This window comes from Halichoerus grypus, chromosome 13 (genome assembly GCF_964656455.1).
Source record: "Halichoerus grypus chromosome 13, mHalGry1.hap1.1, whole genome shotgun sequence".
NCBI lineage: Eukaryota > Metazoa > Chordata > Mammalia > Carnivora > Phocidae > Halichoerus > Halichoerus grypus.
In genome coordinates, this window is record NC_135724.1 from 36,439,906 (window position 1) to 36,457,875 (window position 17,970).

The following is a 17,970-nucleotide window of genomic DNA, read 5'->3' on the forward strand; positions in this document are numbered from 1 at the left end:
AGCATATAGAAACTACATATTGTTTTTTATTTTTAGAGCATGAATTACTTCCTTGAAAACAACAGAAATTCAAAACAACTAGGGAATCTTGTGTAAGTTTTATAGTTTAACTATTAAGATCACTGATTTGTTTAAAATATAGTTTATAAGGAACCCTTAATAGTAACATGAAATTTTTTAGGAACTGAGGTTCTGAAGTCTGACGAAACTCATACTAAATTCAATTTTTATTTAGAGATACAGAATATGAATAATTAAAGCATATCTATATTTAAGGTTAAATAAAAGATTATTTTTTTCAAAGGGAACTTACCCTAAAGGAAATTTCTAGGTTTTCTCCTCCCCAAATATCCATTCCAGCATCATATGTTCCAATTTCCTGAAAGTAATCTCTGTCTATTGAAAAAAGGCCTCCTGCCATTGTAGGTGTTCTGAAATTCAATCATAATACTATACTGTTAATTTTAAGAATTTAAAATTTACAATCAGTTTTTGTTTTTAAAAGTAGTCTCATTAACTGTTCATAACTAGAGAATAAATGCTTATCCTCACACTCTTCAGAAACTCTTACAGGGACCTAAGGACTTTCTGTTTTTCTGTTACACTATTTGGTCTTCAGACATGCTGACTGTTGGACCTACCACCCTCTGTCACAGCTTGTGCCCGAGAGCCTTCTCTGCCCCATCCCAAGGCCTCTTCTGTTTTCAGTACCTTTCTTGGTCCTCAGGTCCTGACTAAGCTTCCATCTGAAACTCCTTAAATTGAAGCTGGTTGTCATATATCTCTCCATCTGACTGGGTATCTTCCCATAATTCCTGGCAACTACACTGACTATATTAACCAACTATATTGACTATATAACCAACTAGATTCACGTTAGCAACTCTAACATACCAGGTTCTAAAGTCAGGCAAATATTGCAAAGAGGTAGATTACATGGGATGAAAACCATGAGGTCCTTTTCCTATACCTAACAGAACCTTTCAGGAAAGGAGAGGAAGTAGAGAATACACTCAGTCACTCTTAAAGGGACTGTCAGCCTGACCAAGAATGGTACGTTCTCTGCAGAAGAAGGGCCCAATTCATCAGAACATGGCCAGGAATGTAGAGTGGGTGCAAAGAGGTGGAATTAAGCAGAGAAATGATAATGGAGGATGACTGAAATAAATGAATACCAGTCAACCATTTGATTTCCATGAAGGATGAATATGGAGAAAAATGGACTCCAACTAGAAGAAAATAATTAAGTTCCAGGGACAGAGGAGACTATGGTGATCACATTTTAGGATGAACTGTCACCTCTGATCCCATGCCCTAAGAACACACGGATTCCATGCTTTTGGAGTATGGCACATTTGCCTTTCCAGTACAGTCGTATCCAAATAAAAGTTAGGACGTACTTTGATTTTAGAAGAGAAAAAAAATGGAAGTCTACTATGTTAGAAGTCAGAGGAAACAGGCCAACACCCAGAATGACCATTTAGTACCAGGGTTTCTTGACCTAGGTTTTGAGAAATCTCTACATTTCCTAGAAGTGTATGCTCAATCCTCTGTTTGCACATGTGTGTTTTCCCCCTATTAGAGAAGACTCCTAGCTTTTATCAGATTTTTCAAAGAAGCCCACCGTCTACGAAATGTTTAGGAACTCCTGATTTAGATGGTTGTTTGAACTGTCAGCAGAAGAGTGGAAAAGTACCTTTGCTATAGGAAAGGACTCAGCATAGAATTAATGAAATTCTCCTCAGCTTTGCCAGAATGGGACCCGAGTGCAAGGGAAAGCAGGCCTGAGAAGCCCGGGAGGGGAGGAAGCTGAGGCCTGGCTCTGAAGGGCTCTCTGTCACTACAGAGGCAGCAAGCTGAGGCTGCCCCAACAAATCCCCGGATGGCGCTGAGACTCACGGTCTCAATTTCAAGGTTCTGAACAGCATCAAGATTCTTATCCCTTTCTGAAAAAAAAATCTATAGATGACCAAGTATAAAACAGAGGAAAAATCAGAATGTGTTCACGGAAATCTTTTTTTATACTTCTGTCAATTCTGGTTATTTTTATATCTGAGACAAGCTTTTCTAACCTCATCAGTCAGTAACTACCATCCAGATGGTACAAGTCTGAATTTACAAGCTTGTATTTTGGTGCTACGACCCACTTTTAGGTAATATTTTCACATTACACTTACACTTACAATTAATTAAGGGATAGTTGAATTTAAAGTTAAATATTATTATCCTTAACAACTGAAAGCACAAATCTGACAGATTTGCAAAATGTTGTTCATACAGGAATGAAAGAACATATGCACGTTACCATCACTTTTCAGGTGCACTAGATTTATATAAATGAAAAATCCCAATTTTATTAATGGATCAGAAGAGAAAACCCCCTTTAAAATAATAATATATGTGTGGCTTTTAACTACATATATGTACGGTACACAAATACCTCATGTCTCTCAAAATACACTTAGAATCCTTTTGATATAATTCCCAAAGCTCCACTGTTCCCTGTCGATAACATTTTAGGGAAAATGTATGACAAAGTAGTTACCTGACCGGAAGAGTCCGATCACCTTTCCTTCGGTCCATCTCTCTTTGGGGAACTGGATACCAGCGGAAATTGAGCTTCCAGTTAAAGCCACCATAGGTCATATCAGAGCCTGCCATGTACTCAAAAGTATCATCGCTGATCACATCAATGATAGGACAGACCACTGTTTTCCTAAAATTATAAAAGCAAATGAAAAAATCTTCACTTTCCTTTTTGAGGCATAGCATAACAACTAGATTATAACTATATGCTAAGTGCTTTTTAAATAAAAATACATTCTATAATATTAAAAGCAATGGTGGAAAAATTTCCTGCTATATCCTACTAAGTTAGCATAATTTTTTTTTTTAAAGATTTATTTATTTGAGAGAGAGAGGGAGAGGGACCACGGGAGAGGGAGAGAGAGCCTTAAGCGGACTCTGAGCTGAGCACGATGCCAGGCTCATTCTCACAGCCCAAGCTGAACCCAACAGTCGGATGCTTAACCGACTGGGACACCCAGGCGCCCTCAAGTTAGCATAATTATTTATCACACTCGCAACTGTTGATAACCTTCCATCCCTTTTTCATTCATACTTTTACGTATTTGCCACATGTAAAAACACTCCAAATATTTCTAGCTTTCAAAAATAATACTTTTAAATGATTACATATTTAATCATTTTAAGGTAATAGTTCTCTTAATAAACTCTTAGATATTTGTATTCCTTACAGTTTTTTGCTACTAAAACTATGAGCACTGGGTGTTATACGCAACTAATGAATCATTGAATACTACATCAAAAGCTAATGATGTGCTGTATGCTGGCTAATGGAACATAATAATAAAAAAAAATCTTTTTATTCAAAAAAATAAAAGATAAAATAACATACTAAGTGAAAAGTTCACATAACCAGTATTGTGCTTTTAAGATAGGAATGGGTTTACTGCATTAATGGAAAGAACTTTTTCTGTAACACTAATCTTTACCACTTTCCATATACATATGTATAAGTATGTATTTCTCCCTGCAGCTTCTATATTATAATGCTACCAACTTTGGACGCTATTTTCTTGTATTTTTTGCCAATATGATAATGTTAAATAGTATCTTACAATTAAAAAATTTTTATTTTCTAGTTATTAGAAAGGATATTTTCCAGGGTGCCTGGGTGGCTCAGTCCTTAAGCATCTGCCTTCAGCTCAGGTCATGATCCCAGGGTCCTGGGATCCAGCCCCGCATCGGGCTCCCTGCTCAGCGGGAAGCCTGCTTCTCTCTCTTCCACTCCCCCTGCTTGTGTTCCCTCTCTCGCTTGTCTCTGTCAAATAAATAAATAAAATCTTTAAAAAAAAGAAAAAAGGATATTTTCCCTGCAGGTTTGTATGTGTTCATACAAATTGTCTGATTTCCCCAGATATTTAAAATTTTTTTCAATTGGGGGGGCACCTGGGTGGCTCAGTCGGTTAAGTGTCTGCCTTTGGCTCAGGTCATGATCCCAGGGTCCTGGGATCGGGTCCCACATCGGGCTCCTTGCTCAGCAGAGAGCTTGCTTCTCCCTCTCCCTGCCGCTCTGCCTACTTGTGCTAACTCTCTGTCAAATAAATAAATAAAATCTTAAAAAAATTTTTTTTCAATTGGTATTGTGATATTTTTTATAAACCTGAAAAAACGTCCACATGACTACAGCTCCTTCCCAGGAAAGGTGCACTACTTACAGTGCCTGGCAGCCACATTCTAGAGCATGTAACAGCCGCACCATCCCCATCTTTCCTGTCTTATTTAAGAAATCTTTCCCTACTCCAAAATCACAAAGACAGTCTCCGATGCTGTCTTAAAAAGAATTATATTTTTGCTTTTCATATTTAAGTCTTTAATCCTTATGGAATTGATTTTGGTATGATATACAGTAAGTGTCCAACTTCATTTATTTTCCTTATAGATAACTAATTATTCCAGCACTACTTGATGGTCTTGTCTTTTTTTTTTTTTTTTAAAGATTTTATTTATTTATTTGACAGAGAGAGACACAGCAAGAGAGGGAACACGAGCAGGGGGAGTGGGAGAGGGTGAAGCAGGCTTCCCACCGAGCAGGGAGGCCAATGCGGGGCTCGATCCCAGGACCCTGGGATCATGACCTGAGCTGAAGGCAGCCGCTTAACGACTGAGCCACCCAGGTGCCCCATCTTTTTTTCCTCTGCTGTAATTATCAATGCCTTCTCTGTCATAAGTCAAGTTTCCATATAAACATGGGATGGTTTCTAGCATTATTGTTTCACTAGTCTATCTGTGAATTCCTGCATCAATAGATCACTGCCACAATTAAGATAGCCTCAAAATAAATCTTGGTATCTGATAGTGCCAGCCCTGTTGTACGTGACTCTTCTTCAAGGGTATCTTAGCTATTTTTTAAAAAAAATATGCATTTCTACATAACAGAATCAGCCAGTTTCTCCAAGAACATTCTGTTGAGATTCCAACTGGAAATGCACTGAATTTATAGATCAATGTGGGGAGAACTGTTATTTTTACTTTTCTGTCCATGAATATTATCCTCCTCTCTCCTTAGATTATCTTCTAGTAAATTTCAAAAGTGTTCTATTTTATACATTTTTAAAAATATTTATTTATTTGAGAGAGCCTGTGAGCACAGGGGTGGGAAGGCAGAGGGAGAGGGACAAGCAGACTCCCCACTGAGCATAGAGCCCGATGTGGGAATCGATCCCCGAACTCTGAGATCATGACCTGAGCCAAAGTCAGACACCCAACCGACTTAGCCACCCAGGCGCCCCTATGCATATTTTGTTAAAATTATAGCTTTTGATTTCCATTGCTATTATAAATGGGATCACTTCTTTTTTTCTTTTTAATTATATTTTCTAACTATTCCTTGCTGGTGTGGAGAAGGTTTTTCTATAAAGATCTTATATCTGGCAACACTGCTAAATTATTATCTCTACTATTTTGTGTAAGATTCTTTTTTTCCATTAAGAACTCATTCTGCAATTGACAGCACTTTTTTTCCTTTCTAATCCTTATACCCTTTATTTCTTGTATTACTGTAAAACTTAAGGTTTCTAATAATACTAACAGTAGTAATTCAGGGCATCATAAGGATGTTCTATATCTTTTAGAAAATATTTCCGGGTGGGGCTGGGTGGCTTAGTCAGTTAAGCGTTTGACTCTTGATTTCAGCTCAGGTCATGATCTCAGGGTTATGAGATCGAGCCCTGTATCAGGCTCTGCGCATGGAGCCTGCTTAAGATTCTCTCTCCCTCTCACCTACATGTACTTTCTCTCTCTCTCAAAAAAAAAAAAAAAAAAAAAAAAATCAACCTTTCTCTATTAATATGATGTTTGCTAGCTAAGGCTTTTTTATTTTTCTTTTTTAAGATTTTATTTATTTGACAGAGACACAGCGAGAGAGGGAACACAAGCAGGGGGGAGTGGGAGAGGGAGAAGCAGGCTTCCCGCGGAGCAGGGAGCCTGATGCGGGGCTCGATCCCAGGACCCTGGGACCATGACCTGAGCCGAAGGCAGATGCTTAACGACTGAGCCACCCAGGCGCCCCATAGCTAAGTCTTTTTAAAAAAGCCATCCTTATTCAGATTAGTAAATTTCCATTCTGTAATAGTTCACTAAGTATTTTTTTTCTTTTTTTTTAAATTTTATTATGTTATGTTAATCACCATACATTACATCATTAGTTTTTGATGTAGTGTTCCATGATTCATTGTTTGCGTATAACATTAAGTACTTTTAATCATAAATGGATGTTCATTTTAATCACAAGTGAACACGTTTTTTATCTATTGAAGTGATGACTGATTTTTAATGATAGGGTTTTAATCATAGTTTTAGAAATGTTAATGAGGATGTATTATGTGAACAGGTGTTGTATTATTAAACTAAACCAATTAGTCATATGTTCTTTTACATATTTTTCACATAAAAATAAAAATATATTGGGGCACCTGGGTGGCTTCAGTCAGTTAAGCATCTGCCTTCGGCTCAGGTCATGATCCCAGGGTCCTGGGATCGAGCCCCGCATCGAGCCCCGCATCGGGCATCGGGCCCCTGCTCAGTCGGGAGTCTGCTTCTCCCTCTCCTTCTGCTGCTTCCCCCGCTAGTGCTCACGTTTGCTCTCTTGCTTGCTCTCTCTCACCCTCTCTCTCAAATAAATACATAACATCTTAAAATATATATATATACAATATGTAAAGTATATATATTATATAATTATTTTCTCCTCCCAGTGGACTCAATTTTCTGGTATTATGAAATTTTTTGTGTTAGTGTTCATGAGTGGGTTTGGGTAATTTTCCATGTATTTCTTTTCTGGCTTTGATATCAAAGTTATATTAGTCTCATAAAGAGCTGAGTTGGCTTCCCTCCTTTTCTATATTGTTTACAAATTCTTAGGAGAGATTTGTTTCCCTATTACCACCCCATTGCAAGGCTGAAACAGGCAAGTTTTCTTTGGTGTGGTAGGATTTATTTCTCATTCTCACACAGAGGTACAAGATCCTAGCTTTACACAGGTGTTTGCTATTAATTTTCCAGCCTCAGGCAGGGCCTAGACCCGGTCTCCTATCTTCCCGTCCATTTGTCTATCAAGGCAGAGAGGCTCTGTGTCCTCTAAGTTTGGCAGAAACTCTCCAAGTGAGAGCTGGTTTTAGTGTTTGAACCACTCACTTGTCCCACTTTGTTTTGACGTTTGCAAAACTTTGGACTTCAGTGCCAGCTCAGTGATGCATTTAAAAATGTGTTATACAATTTATCCAGCATTTAAGCTCTTTCAGTTGGAAACGTTACTCAGGACACCTAATCTACCATACAGCCCAAACTGGAAATTGAGGTTGTCATTTTAGTCAATCCCCCCTTTCATTTCTGCCATTTCCTCACACTGCTGCTTTCTCTCCCTGGGTCCAGACTCCTGCTTATTAGTGGTCTTATGCAAGCCAGGATTTCCCAAATCAGTCATGTACTACTCATAGAAAACAATTTACAGAGATATTCTCTTCCGTCTTCAGGCAGTGTTCTCCTTCCTAAAGCTGCTGTACCTTCTCATTGCCCCAATGCTTGTTTTCCCTACTCATTCATCTTTCAAAGGGCGAGATGTAGTCCCAGTATTTGCTAGAAAACAGAACAGATGCAGTGGCTTTTGCCATGCTTCACTTGACTAGCACAAGTTTACCTTGCTAAAATCTAAACCTGAATGTTAAGTTGACACAGACAGCCTCTAGTTCAAACTGCAATGACAAGAAGAAATTCAACTAATGTTAAGTCTAGCAGATGGACGTTAGCTTCTCTCCAGATACTCAAGAACTATACCAGAGACCAGCAGCAGGTAATTCTCTGAAAAATGCATGCATTGCTCCCACTGCTCTTCCTGTATCATCAGAGATTAGAGTGCTTTTCCATATACAATGAAGCACTTTAAGATGCACTGTGTATCTCCCCACTTCCTTCTTCTTGCCATGCAACAAGCTGAGGGCTAGTGTCCCAGTAAGGAAAGAGACAGGGATGAGATGACTTGCCTGCCCCAGTCTTAGCCTTAGACAGCAGGGACAATAAAGGGTTTTATCCTACCTTTCCTGAGGTCATTGTCTTCTGTTCTGCTCCCATTTAGTAAACAGACCATAAGGTATACATCTGAACAACATACTTCCTAATCCAGCATCACCAACAAGACTACAAACATTTCTTCACGGTTGTCTTCCCTTTTAGTTTAGAGAGTTCTTTGTGGGTATTTTAAAGGAAACTTCAGAGGAAATTATTTTTGCATTTATATATTCAGAATTTTTCAGCTTATCACACAATTTACAACAAACATACTGAAAACAAATTTATAGACTTCAGAAAATTACCTGTCATGTTTGATCCTTGCTAAGAGAGGCTCCAGCCATCCCACTGTACATTCACAGTGAGCATCTAAGAAGGTGATCACTTGGCCTTTAGACACAGCAGCTCCTTTTAATCTAGCTCTGATCAATCCAGAACGTTGTTCCATTCGAATTACATGAACTGGTACTTTTAATTTTTTCACGTAACTCTCTAGTGGTCTTTTTAAAAAGTCTGAAAAATTCACAACACAAAGCAAAAAATAACATGAAAAGACTGACCTGGTGCTTCCCAGATGTAAAGCAATTTTTTTTCTGACGTGCAATATTCATTCACCACCTATTTACTGAGCACTTTTAGTGAAGCTCCCTGACTCACAAACCCATTTCACTACAGGGAGCCTTTTTATTTCCTGAGAGCATGTCCTAGAGTTGCCTCTACCTTATTACATGAAGAATTAGGAGGAAGCCTTTGGGCTCAGGCTCAATCAAAGACAGACATGTCACCATGGTTCCCTAAGCAACTCTGTCAGCTCACTTCTTTTTCTAATCATGCTTAAGGATCAGGAGTAGAAAGAAAGTAGTTCAAGAGCATTAAATCCAGACCTCAATAGACAGAAGAAACAGAATATGCAACAGCTGTTAGAATTCAGACAATTGTGGGATTTCTTCAAAATCCAACCCTAAACCAACTGTCTTATTGACTACCACAGTCTCTGACCATGTATTTCTTCTATCAGGAGGCAGGGAGTGAGGTCAAGCTCAGAAGGTAAATGCTGGACCAAAGAGAGTTCCTTAGCAGACAAGTAGGTCTAAGTCACAAAAGTCTCAAGAGGGAAGCGCAACTGAAGGAAAAGGGGGAAAAAGGAAAGGGAGAGGAAGTGGTTGTGTGAAACCAGTGGTTGCGTGAAATCCTGGAGTGTTCAGATAGAGGTTATGTCTCTAAGCCAAGGAAGTCTTGCCTCCAAAGTACATATCTGATTTTAAAAACCAGGAAAGGGGGCACCTGGGTGGCTCAGTCGTTAAGTGTCTGCCTTTGGCTCAGGTCATGATCCCAGGGTCCTGGGATCGAGCCCCACATCGCAGCTCTCTGCTCCGCAGGAAGCCTGCTTCTCCCTCTCCCACTCCCCCTGCTTGTGTTCCCTCTCTCACTGTGTCTCTCTGTCAAATAAATAAACAAAATCTTAAAAAAAAAAAAAAAATTCTTTAAAAAGCAGGAAAGGCTCAGCTTCCTCAAAGCAAAGAGAAAGAATTTTTCAGCTCAGATTAGTTTGTGGAATTTCTGCTAGAGAAGCTATTGAGGGTGGTATGGTCAAATGTCCTTCCAACTAGTCCCAACAGGATAGATTTTCCTCCTCTCTAGGGGAGGAAAAACTTGACAACTGCTGGGACTCCTAAGACTGTCCCATAGAACTCTCATAAGGGGAAGGTCCCAGAGAGCACGGTGTTATGTATTAAGGGGCTCCTTAAATACTAACCATGGGAATCCAAATGGCTTCCTATGTAGTGCAGAGAGAAAGACAAATAGGAGTGACATGGTTCTTGCCCGCTTGAACTGGTGAGACCAGAATGACTTAATAATGAAATAATCAGGATATGAAAATTTGAAAGAGAAAGGTCTATGGACCCCACCATACCAGAATACTGATTGTTTCCAGTTCTGCTAATGTATTTCCTAATTAATTTGGGCTAAAAACAGTATCTGTAAAATATCTGGAGTAGAACTCCTACTGGGTCACCACTGTGATTTTATGAACCAAATCTCAGGGTCAGAGAGATAGAACTCCATTCTGAATAAAAAGGTGAGGGGAATGCCAATCCTGGAGAAGAGCAAGATTTTACATAGTAGCTATCATTTTCTGTCTGTTTAGCACAATGCCAGGCTCTTTACCTACTCTATATCATTTAATCCTGACAACGGCAATGCTAGGAGACTGTCATTACACATATTTTAGACACAGAAATCCAAGGCTCAGAATCTAAAATGAACTGATCAAAGTGACACAGCTTGTTAAGGGGTGGATCCAAGATTCAAACCCAGGTCTGCCTGACTTCAAAGCTCATCTTTTCATCCACAATAAGAAATCCTAGAAGGGAACTAGAGAGAGAACAATTCAGGAGCATGGAATCACCTGAGCTGACACAAATTTAAATTACTTTACGTCCAGAGTTTGATGGACTCCCACGTGACAGGGTGTGGGATATATTCTAGTGCTTCAGACCGGTTGAGGTTGGGTGTGTCATATGCAAGATGTCTCCCAATAAGCTTTCCCAAAAATATCAGACAGCTTAAAGTCTTCTTAAGAATCAAAGCAATCTAATTCCCAAGTCCCACGTCTTTGAAAGTTAAAATACTCTGTCCTGTCTATAAATAAAATGAAAAATGCATGATTCTCTGGTCTGGCAGCTCAAAAAAGTTGCCATTCCACAAATTTTCTTGGCATCTTTGTTCCACATCTTCGTGGCCTTCATGCAATAAGGCTAAGAAATAGGTGTCTTCCTAACAGAGGATATAGAATTATGACCCAGGGCTAATTCTATAAAAATGAAGCCACGGGGGGTTAAGTGATTATGGGTAGAAGCTACTATGTCATCTAAAAATAAGGGAGAATCTTGTTTATCAGAGTATCTTTATAGCTATTAGCCTATAAATGGATCCCTAGGCATCTCTCCATCAGGGAATGTGAGGCTGCCAGAGAGTGTGTCAGGGAAAATTTCACTGCTTACAGCAACATCTGAGAAACCTTAGCCAGAAGTCTAAAGAGCAGTCGAAAGAACAAGTAATTTAGAGTCTAAAAAATCTGACTCCTAATCCCTACTAAATAAGAATCTCTGCTTCCTTTTGTGACAAAGATGAGAAAAACAACAGTCATCTCAGATTAGGACCATTGAATCAGTTCTAAGTCTTAAGATAACCTTCTGAGATGACAATTACATAACTTCTGACACGAAGTAGGGATTCATCCAGACTGTCTTCACTTTAGACCCTGTAACAATGAAGTTATGAGACGTGACGTACGTAGAAGTTAAGAGGTCAAGCGCTAGGTTTACGCTAAGCCTCATCAGTAAAACAGGGATAATTACAGCACCTACTTCATACGTAATTAATGGAGCTGCTGACAATTCAGCAGTCAACTGGGAAATTGGGTAGCCTGAGGCCATAAGCAAACCAGGCATGCTAATGCGACCGAATTAGAAGTCTGCACAGACAAGAAGTAAAGGCAAGAATTAACTGACTGGTAGATTACTCTTTCATTCACTCATTAAATTCTGAACTGTTTATGCAGTTAAGTGCTGTGGGCACTGAAGAAAGAGTGGTGACCACACAGCCCTGATGGAGTGTACAGTCTAGCAGGGGAGATGGTCATTAAACAGACAGAGAAACAGTTAAAACTCTGATGAGAGCCATGGAGTGTAGTGTTCCAAAACATGTTCAGAGGGACATGACCTGGTCTCGGGAGTTCAAGGAAGGCCTCTCTAAATATATCTTGATTCTGAGTAAATATGTGAGGTGAACTGTGGGGATGAGGTGGGCAGGGGATGGTTTGGGATGTGAGGAGAGATGCAGGCGGAGGCCGGGTTATACAGGCCTCCGAGGAACAGGGTTAGACAGAAGTGCCAAGATCAGAGTGGCGTGTTTAAAAGCTCCCGGTGCATGCAGCGTGGGAAACAGAGGGGGAGGGTGAGGAGACCAGGGCAGGGAGACCAGACCAGTAGTCTGTTTCAGTAGCCTCGGTGAGAAGTGAGGGTGCCTTGCTTGTGTCTCACGAGTAAGAAAGGCAAACTTAAAGAGTTACATAAAAACAGAGCTTGCTCTGGGTTCCGGGGCCCAAGAGTGACCAGCCAAACAGAGCCAAAGAAAATTACACTAGAGAATTCTCAGTCTGGTTAGAAGTACTACAGTTATAACCACAACAACACAATACCTAGTGGTTCCCAACTATCTGAAATCGTGAACCACACACCTGAGGCTTTCCAGGCAGGAAGATGAAGGAGAACCAGACTCCTGACCGGGGGCTCTGGGGTAGGACTCCAGGGCCCTGCTTAGTGACCGAGAGCCGCAAGTGGAGCCGTGAAATAGACCTCTGCCCACGTTTCTCTTATAGATTTGTACAGGCAGAGTGATTAAGAAGGGCCCACATGAGGAAGGGAAAATATAATTGGTATATGTGACTTTGTCACGTTAGAGCTGTGGGCACATGTGTCTTTGATTAGGTCATGTCCTACAAAAACGTGCTCTTACACACAGCCCTCCCAGGCACACAACAGAATATCAGAGAACACAAAGGAGGAAATGGAAAAATAATTCATTTCATTTGAGGAAAGACAGCTCTCCTTAAGTAATATTTAATTTAGCAAATATCAACATATAAATAGAACAAACACTAGTCACTTGCAGACTCAATGTTTGTATATATTTCTAATTATGAACTTAAGCTAATTTTCTTAAAGAGGGATTAATTAACTCCTAGCAAACAATTATCCACATGAGGGTTTACACTTCTATTGTCAACAGTAACTCTTTTAGTGTGCTATTCTTAACTTCTAACAGCTCACTCATTTTGACATTAATTACATTATATACTATTATTTAAATGCTTTGTGTGTTTATAAATGGTCATCTTAATCACATTAAGGAGGTAAGCTATATTATTTTTTGTTTGTACTTCTACAATCTGGCACAGTGGTGAGACTTAAACTATTATTAATGTGAAATTACTCCCCATAATTAAGACACGAAGTGATTAACTGTGATTAAATTTACTACTTAATATAGTCATGGAAGGAGAAGGTAAAATACTTAAACCATCTTAGTAAATGCAGGGAGAGATTAGGCAAGAAAGCTGAAGTAGCAAAAGAGCTTGAAATGATGGTCAGGAAGTCTAAGGCTGGTCAAGGAAGGAAGGAAGAGCCATTTTCTGTAATTCTTCCAAATTTCTCTCATGGGAGCAGAGGAATATTGGGGGAACGACACCAATGATCCTCACCAGCGCTGTGAAAAAAAAAAGCCTGCAAAATGCGAGGTATGTCTGAGTTTAACAGGTCTCTCTACAGATGGGACCTGACAGAGCCTTTTCTCCATTACCCCGTGGTGTAAAATCTCCATGAAGGATTCAGAATAAATAATGTTAGCTAAAGGTACTTTTAATTAATATAACTTTCCCAGAAGAGTGTTTCATGAGATAGTCAGAGAGATTCTAAGCTTGTGAAAAATTCTGAGATTCCTAGAAGAGTAAGAGTCATTGTAGAAATTTATTATGAGGTTGGAGTCATATTACCTACCACTCTGTCCTAAGTTCCTCCCTCATCCCTTTACGTAACTAGCTACAGATCATTCCTGAACCTAGGAATGGAGAAAATGGGAAAACCTAAGAAGAATCTGGAGAAGGAAGGCTCGCCCAGCTAAGGCTCCATTTTCCTGTCAGAGGTACTTGGCACTGCATATGGACTCAGTTTCTCCATCCTGGCTCTAAGGAGGATCCAGTCTCTCTCCATTAGCTCACGGCTGCAGCTTCCCACAAGGAAGATTCCAACAAAATCATGTGGGTTTTTTTCACTGTTCTGCATAAATGTTTATATTATATAGCATTATTTCTTTTTAAAACAAGATTAAGCGGTGACACAAATGCTAATTAAGGTAATATTTTAAGTTGCACAAGGGCGTAAATTTTTTGCATATGTGAATGAGTCCAAATGCCACCAATATTTTCAGGATACGCTAGAAGTCTGTATAAAATCACTGGGTCAAAAGTAATGCCGACGTTCCATAACTGCTAGTGATAAGGGCCGCCGCACAGGACCGGCAGTGAGCGCAGCTTACAGCTCACCTCTTTCACTGGCGTCATCTACCAGGACAATTTCTTGTAGCACGTGTCTTGGTGAGCGGCTAACGACACTGTGGACGGTTCGCAGAAGTGTGCTCCAAGCCTCGTTGTGGAAAACAATCACCACACTTGTTGTAGGGAGACTATCTGGATACACCTTTGTCTTACACCTGGAGACAAAGCAAATGCCTTTATCAGAAGTGGCTGTTAGCACAGCAAAGTCGATGCATCTGGAGTAGAAGGGGCAAGAGAACAACAAAAACAGTTGGCTCTACTGGTGGAACTCTTGGTAACTGTTCATTTACTGAAGTTTTGGTTAATGTTGCAGGTTTAATAAATAGTACCTATTTAAAGTTGTATGTTTAGATTTAGACACGTTTACATTTAAATTATCTTAAAGATGTCAACTGTATTCTTAAAATTAGGCACCTCTTCCTGATCAATGTTTTCTGTTGATTCACTTTAATGGACAATATACTAAGACTACATCATCAACCTGAAACTGAATGTGTTTCAAGAATCCAATTGGACAAAAAAAATCAGAACCACTAAAAGTCTATGCAGTTTAATAAACAAAAAAAAATACCTTCCGCAAAAGAAGAGAACTAATATTTACTGAGTATCTATTTTGTATTAGGCACAGAAGCTTCCTAATAATTCTGTGAGGTACCTGGAGCCACATTTCACAGAGAAGCTGAGGACAGACACACGAGGGAGTGGCAGAGCCTGGCTGGGGACTCCACAGTCCATGCTCTGTTGAACAAACGCTTGATGCTGCTTCCTCCAGTGAAATACCAACATGCATCTTGTGTAGTAAAAACTACATCTGAAATGCAACCATCAAAAAGACCAAACACACCCAAAATATATGCACACAAAATCAATGTATTAGTTGTATGTTTCCAGCGCTTTGTGAGGCAACACGGTCTCTCTTCCTCCAGTCTCGTTAGTGGATGAACTACCACAGAGCTGAGGACAGTAACGGGGTAAGCAACCAGACATCAGGGGATGCGGTTCAGAACATGCCTCCTAAAACAGGTACATGAAATTCTTTCGTAGGTATCTTTTAACTGCAACCGTTGGCTCCAGCCCTCTCTTTCCACCTTATTTCCAGCTCTCACAAGCTCCTCAAACCTTGTGGTCTCTCCAATGTCATGTGCTATACCTGCCAGTGGGAGTGAAGACAGGAAAGAAGGGAAAAAAAACAAGAAAAATGCCCACGAACCCCTCTTCAGAAGCGGCCATGACGACCTAGCTACGGAGTGCCGCCCTAGGGCTGCTGGCTGGCAGCTGGAAGAAAAGGGAAATGGGAGGGAAAAGACATGACAAGGGACAGGGGCTGAAAGGAGGAGAAACAGAAGGTGAAGGAGAGTTCACTGTGGGCCCATCAACACCAGTCCCACCTCTCTCCAAGGAGGAAAGGAGAAACAAATAGCTTCCACTGTCCTTCATTATATCCCTCTTCAGCCCCTACCATCGTCTTGACCATCCCCAGGCCCCTTCCCAGTGTGCTCTGCAGCTCCGACTACTAACAACCCCACTCCTATTCACTGGTCCACAGCCTCCTTTCCACACCCCAGTCCATGCCCCTCACCCTGGGTTCACTCCAAGCCCCAACAGGAGGCCACCACACAGCCTGCCGCCCTGTCTACAGCTCCCTTCCTCCAAGTCTGGGCCGCAGAGGTGAGGCCCAGAAGACCAGGTGCTTAGGCTCTGGGAAGGATAATGTGCCCTTAGCATTCCAAGTAATACTTCTGAGAACAGCTTCCCATCAAAACTGTTGTGTTATAAACAGTGGCTAGATTATACATTTATACTCAGTACTATGCTTCAGGTACATCATAGGTTTCATGTTTTCATCCTGAATGCCTGACTCACAGACTACGGGCACAGGACTGTCAAATCAGGAATGGGCCTGTATATGGGTAAAGGGGTTCAGAAAAAACAGTATTGGTAGCCATGTGCACGGCTAGCAAGTGGACAGGAAGAAGAGAAAATTCTGAGAACAGATTCTGTAGAAGAAAAGTAATAAGCCAGATTTATTTCTTGGAAGGTACAGGAAAGAATTCAATTCCGAAACTATATGGAAAAGAAGACCATAAAGACAGTAAGAACACTAGAAATAGAGACTAAAATGGGAGTCATTCACAGGAGGATGGAAGAATCACAAAGCAAAGCACATATTAGGATCCAGACAAAAAGGAAATAATTTCCTAAATCAAAGAGTTAAATTTAATCATTCAGAGAACACAGCAAATTCATAAATATTCTCTCAAAATAACATAGGAAATATAGAGAAAGTATGAAAAAGTCAACATAACTGATCTCAGAACAGGTAAACCCCACCCCAACCTGGGAAATACATAAGGCACTCAAGGAGAACCTTCTAGTTAAGCTACTCCCATGGAGGGACCACCTGTCCCCACGGAGGTGGAAGTGGGGGATCCTTCTGGGGGTGGGGGACACAGAGCTGAGGGTTAGCAGGAAGGCCATGTTAACAGCTGTGTTACCAAGCAGCTTTTTTCCACCCTGTCCCAACTGAGTCTTTCATCCTGAGAAATGAAAATTAGCCAGTGTAGGGTTGTGCTACTTTAAAAAAAAGTTACATGCAGGTTTAACAACAGGGTGTGGGTTGGGGAAAGAGGGAAAAGAAGAGGCTTAACTTTTTACTGAAATTATAATACACATACAAAAAAGCGGACAGATCGTTAAGTATGCAACTGAATGAATTTCCACCAAATGAATGCATCAAGTAGTCAGCACCCAGATGAAGAAAGAGACTGTGACCTACACCCCAGAGGTTTCTTTTGTGCCCCCTCCCAAAGTAACCAGTATGCTGGACCTTTAGCATTACAGATGAGTTCTGCCCTTTTTTATTTTTTTTGAACTTTATTTAAAGGGAATAATATAGAGCAGTATATTGCTCTCAAACTTTGTGACTCATAACCCCTTCATGTGTTTAAAAACTGATGACCCCAAAGTGCTTTTATATAGAGTATAGCTGTTGGTATTTACATTATAAATGTTTTAAAACAGAAAATTTTATTTGATTTTTAAAAAAATTTTTTAAGATTATTTATTTATTTGATTTTTTTTTTTTTTTAAGATTTTATTTATTTATTTGAGAGAGAGAGAGAAACAGCATGAGAGGGGAGAGGGTCAGAAGGAGAAGCAGGCTCCCCGCTGAGCTGGAAGCCTGATGTGGGACTCAATCCCAGGACTCTGGGATCATGACCTGAGCCGAAGGCAGTCGCTTAACCAACTGAGCCACCCAGGCGCCCTATTTATTTATTTGAGAGAGAGTGAATGAGAGAGAGAGAGCGCACACATGAGAGGGGGAAGGGTCAGAGGGAGAAGCAGGCTCCCCGCTGAGCAGGGAGCCCAATGTGGGACTCAATCCTGGGACTCCAGGATCATGACCTGAGCCGAAGGCAGTCGCCCAACCAACTGAACCACCCAGGCACCCTAAAACAGAAAATTTTAAAACCTAAGAATCTACAAACACATATTATGCTCTTAGAGAGCTGATCCATCACTATCACAGAGTGTGCCCATCATGGATTTATTGCGTCTTAGCTCCAAATACACCCTCCACTGCCTGCTCTGTGGTGATGGAACTGGCTCCTGTAAGCATTTCTTCTCGCGGCTGGCAAGAAGCATACATAAGCTTTGTCAGGCACGCACACAGAGGGTGTTGGAGGGGCACTGTGGGAAGTAGGAACTTCCCTTCCTGGTTCCAGCACGCTTCCACTTTTCTTCTCCTTCCTACTTTGGTGCTG

At 40.5% G+C, this 17,970-nt stretch overlaps 2 protein-coding genes across 5 annotated transcripts in view; one reads left to right on the forward strand and one right to left on the reverse strand.

The window, feature by feature from the left end:
• LOC118533873 (zinc finger and SCAN domain-containing protein 30) overlaps positions 1-17,970 on the forward strand; it is a 508,183-nt gene that overhangs the window by 168,827 nt on the left and 321,386 nt on the right. The window lies entirely within an intron of this gene.
• GALNT1 (polypeptide N-acetylgalactosaminyltransferase 1) overlaps positions 1-17,970 on the reverse strand; it is a 124,730-nt gene that overhangs the window by 17,421 nt on the left and 89,339 nt on the right. For all 4 annotated transcript variants that reach the window (XM_078060427.1, XM_078060426.1, XM_078060424.1 and 1 more), the window contains 4 exons: positions 14,195-14,361; positions 8,394-8,601; positions 2,546-2,716; positions 314-431 (listed from right to left, as the gene is read on the reverse strand). In XM_078060427.1, the coding sequence (XP_077916553.1) occupies positions 314-431; positions 2,546-2,716; positions 8,394-8,601; positions 14,195-14,361 (664 nt within the window). The remainder of the gene's footprint in view (positions 1-313; positions 432-2,545; positions 2,717-8,393; positions 8,602-14,194; positions 14,362-17,970) is intronic.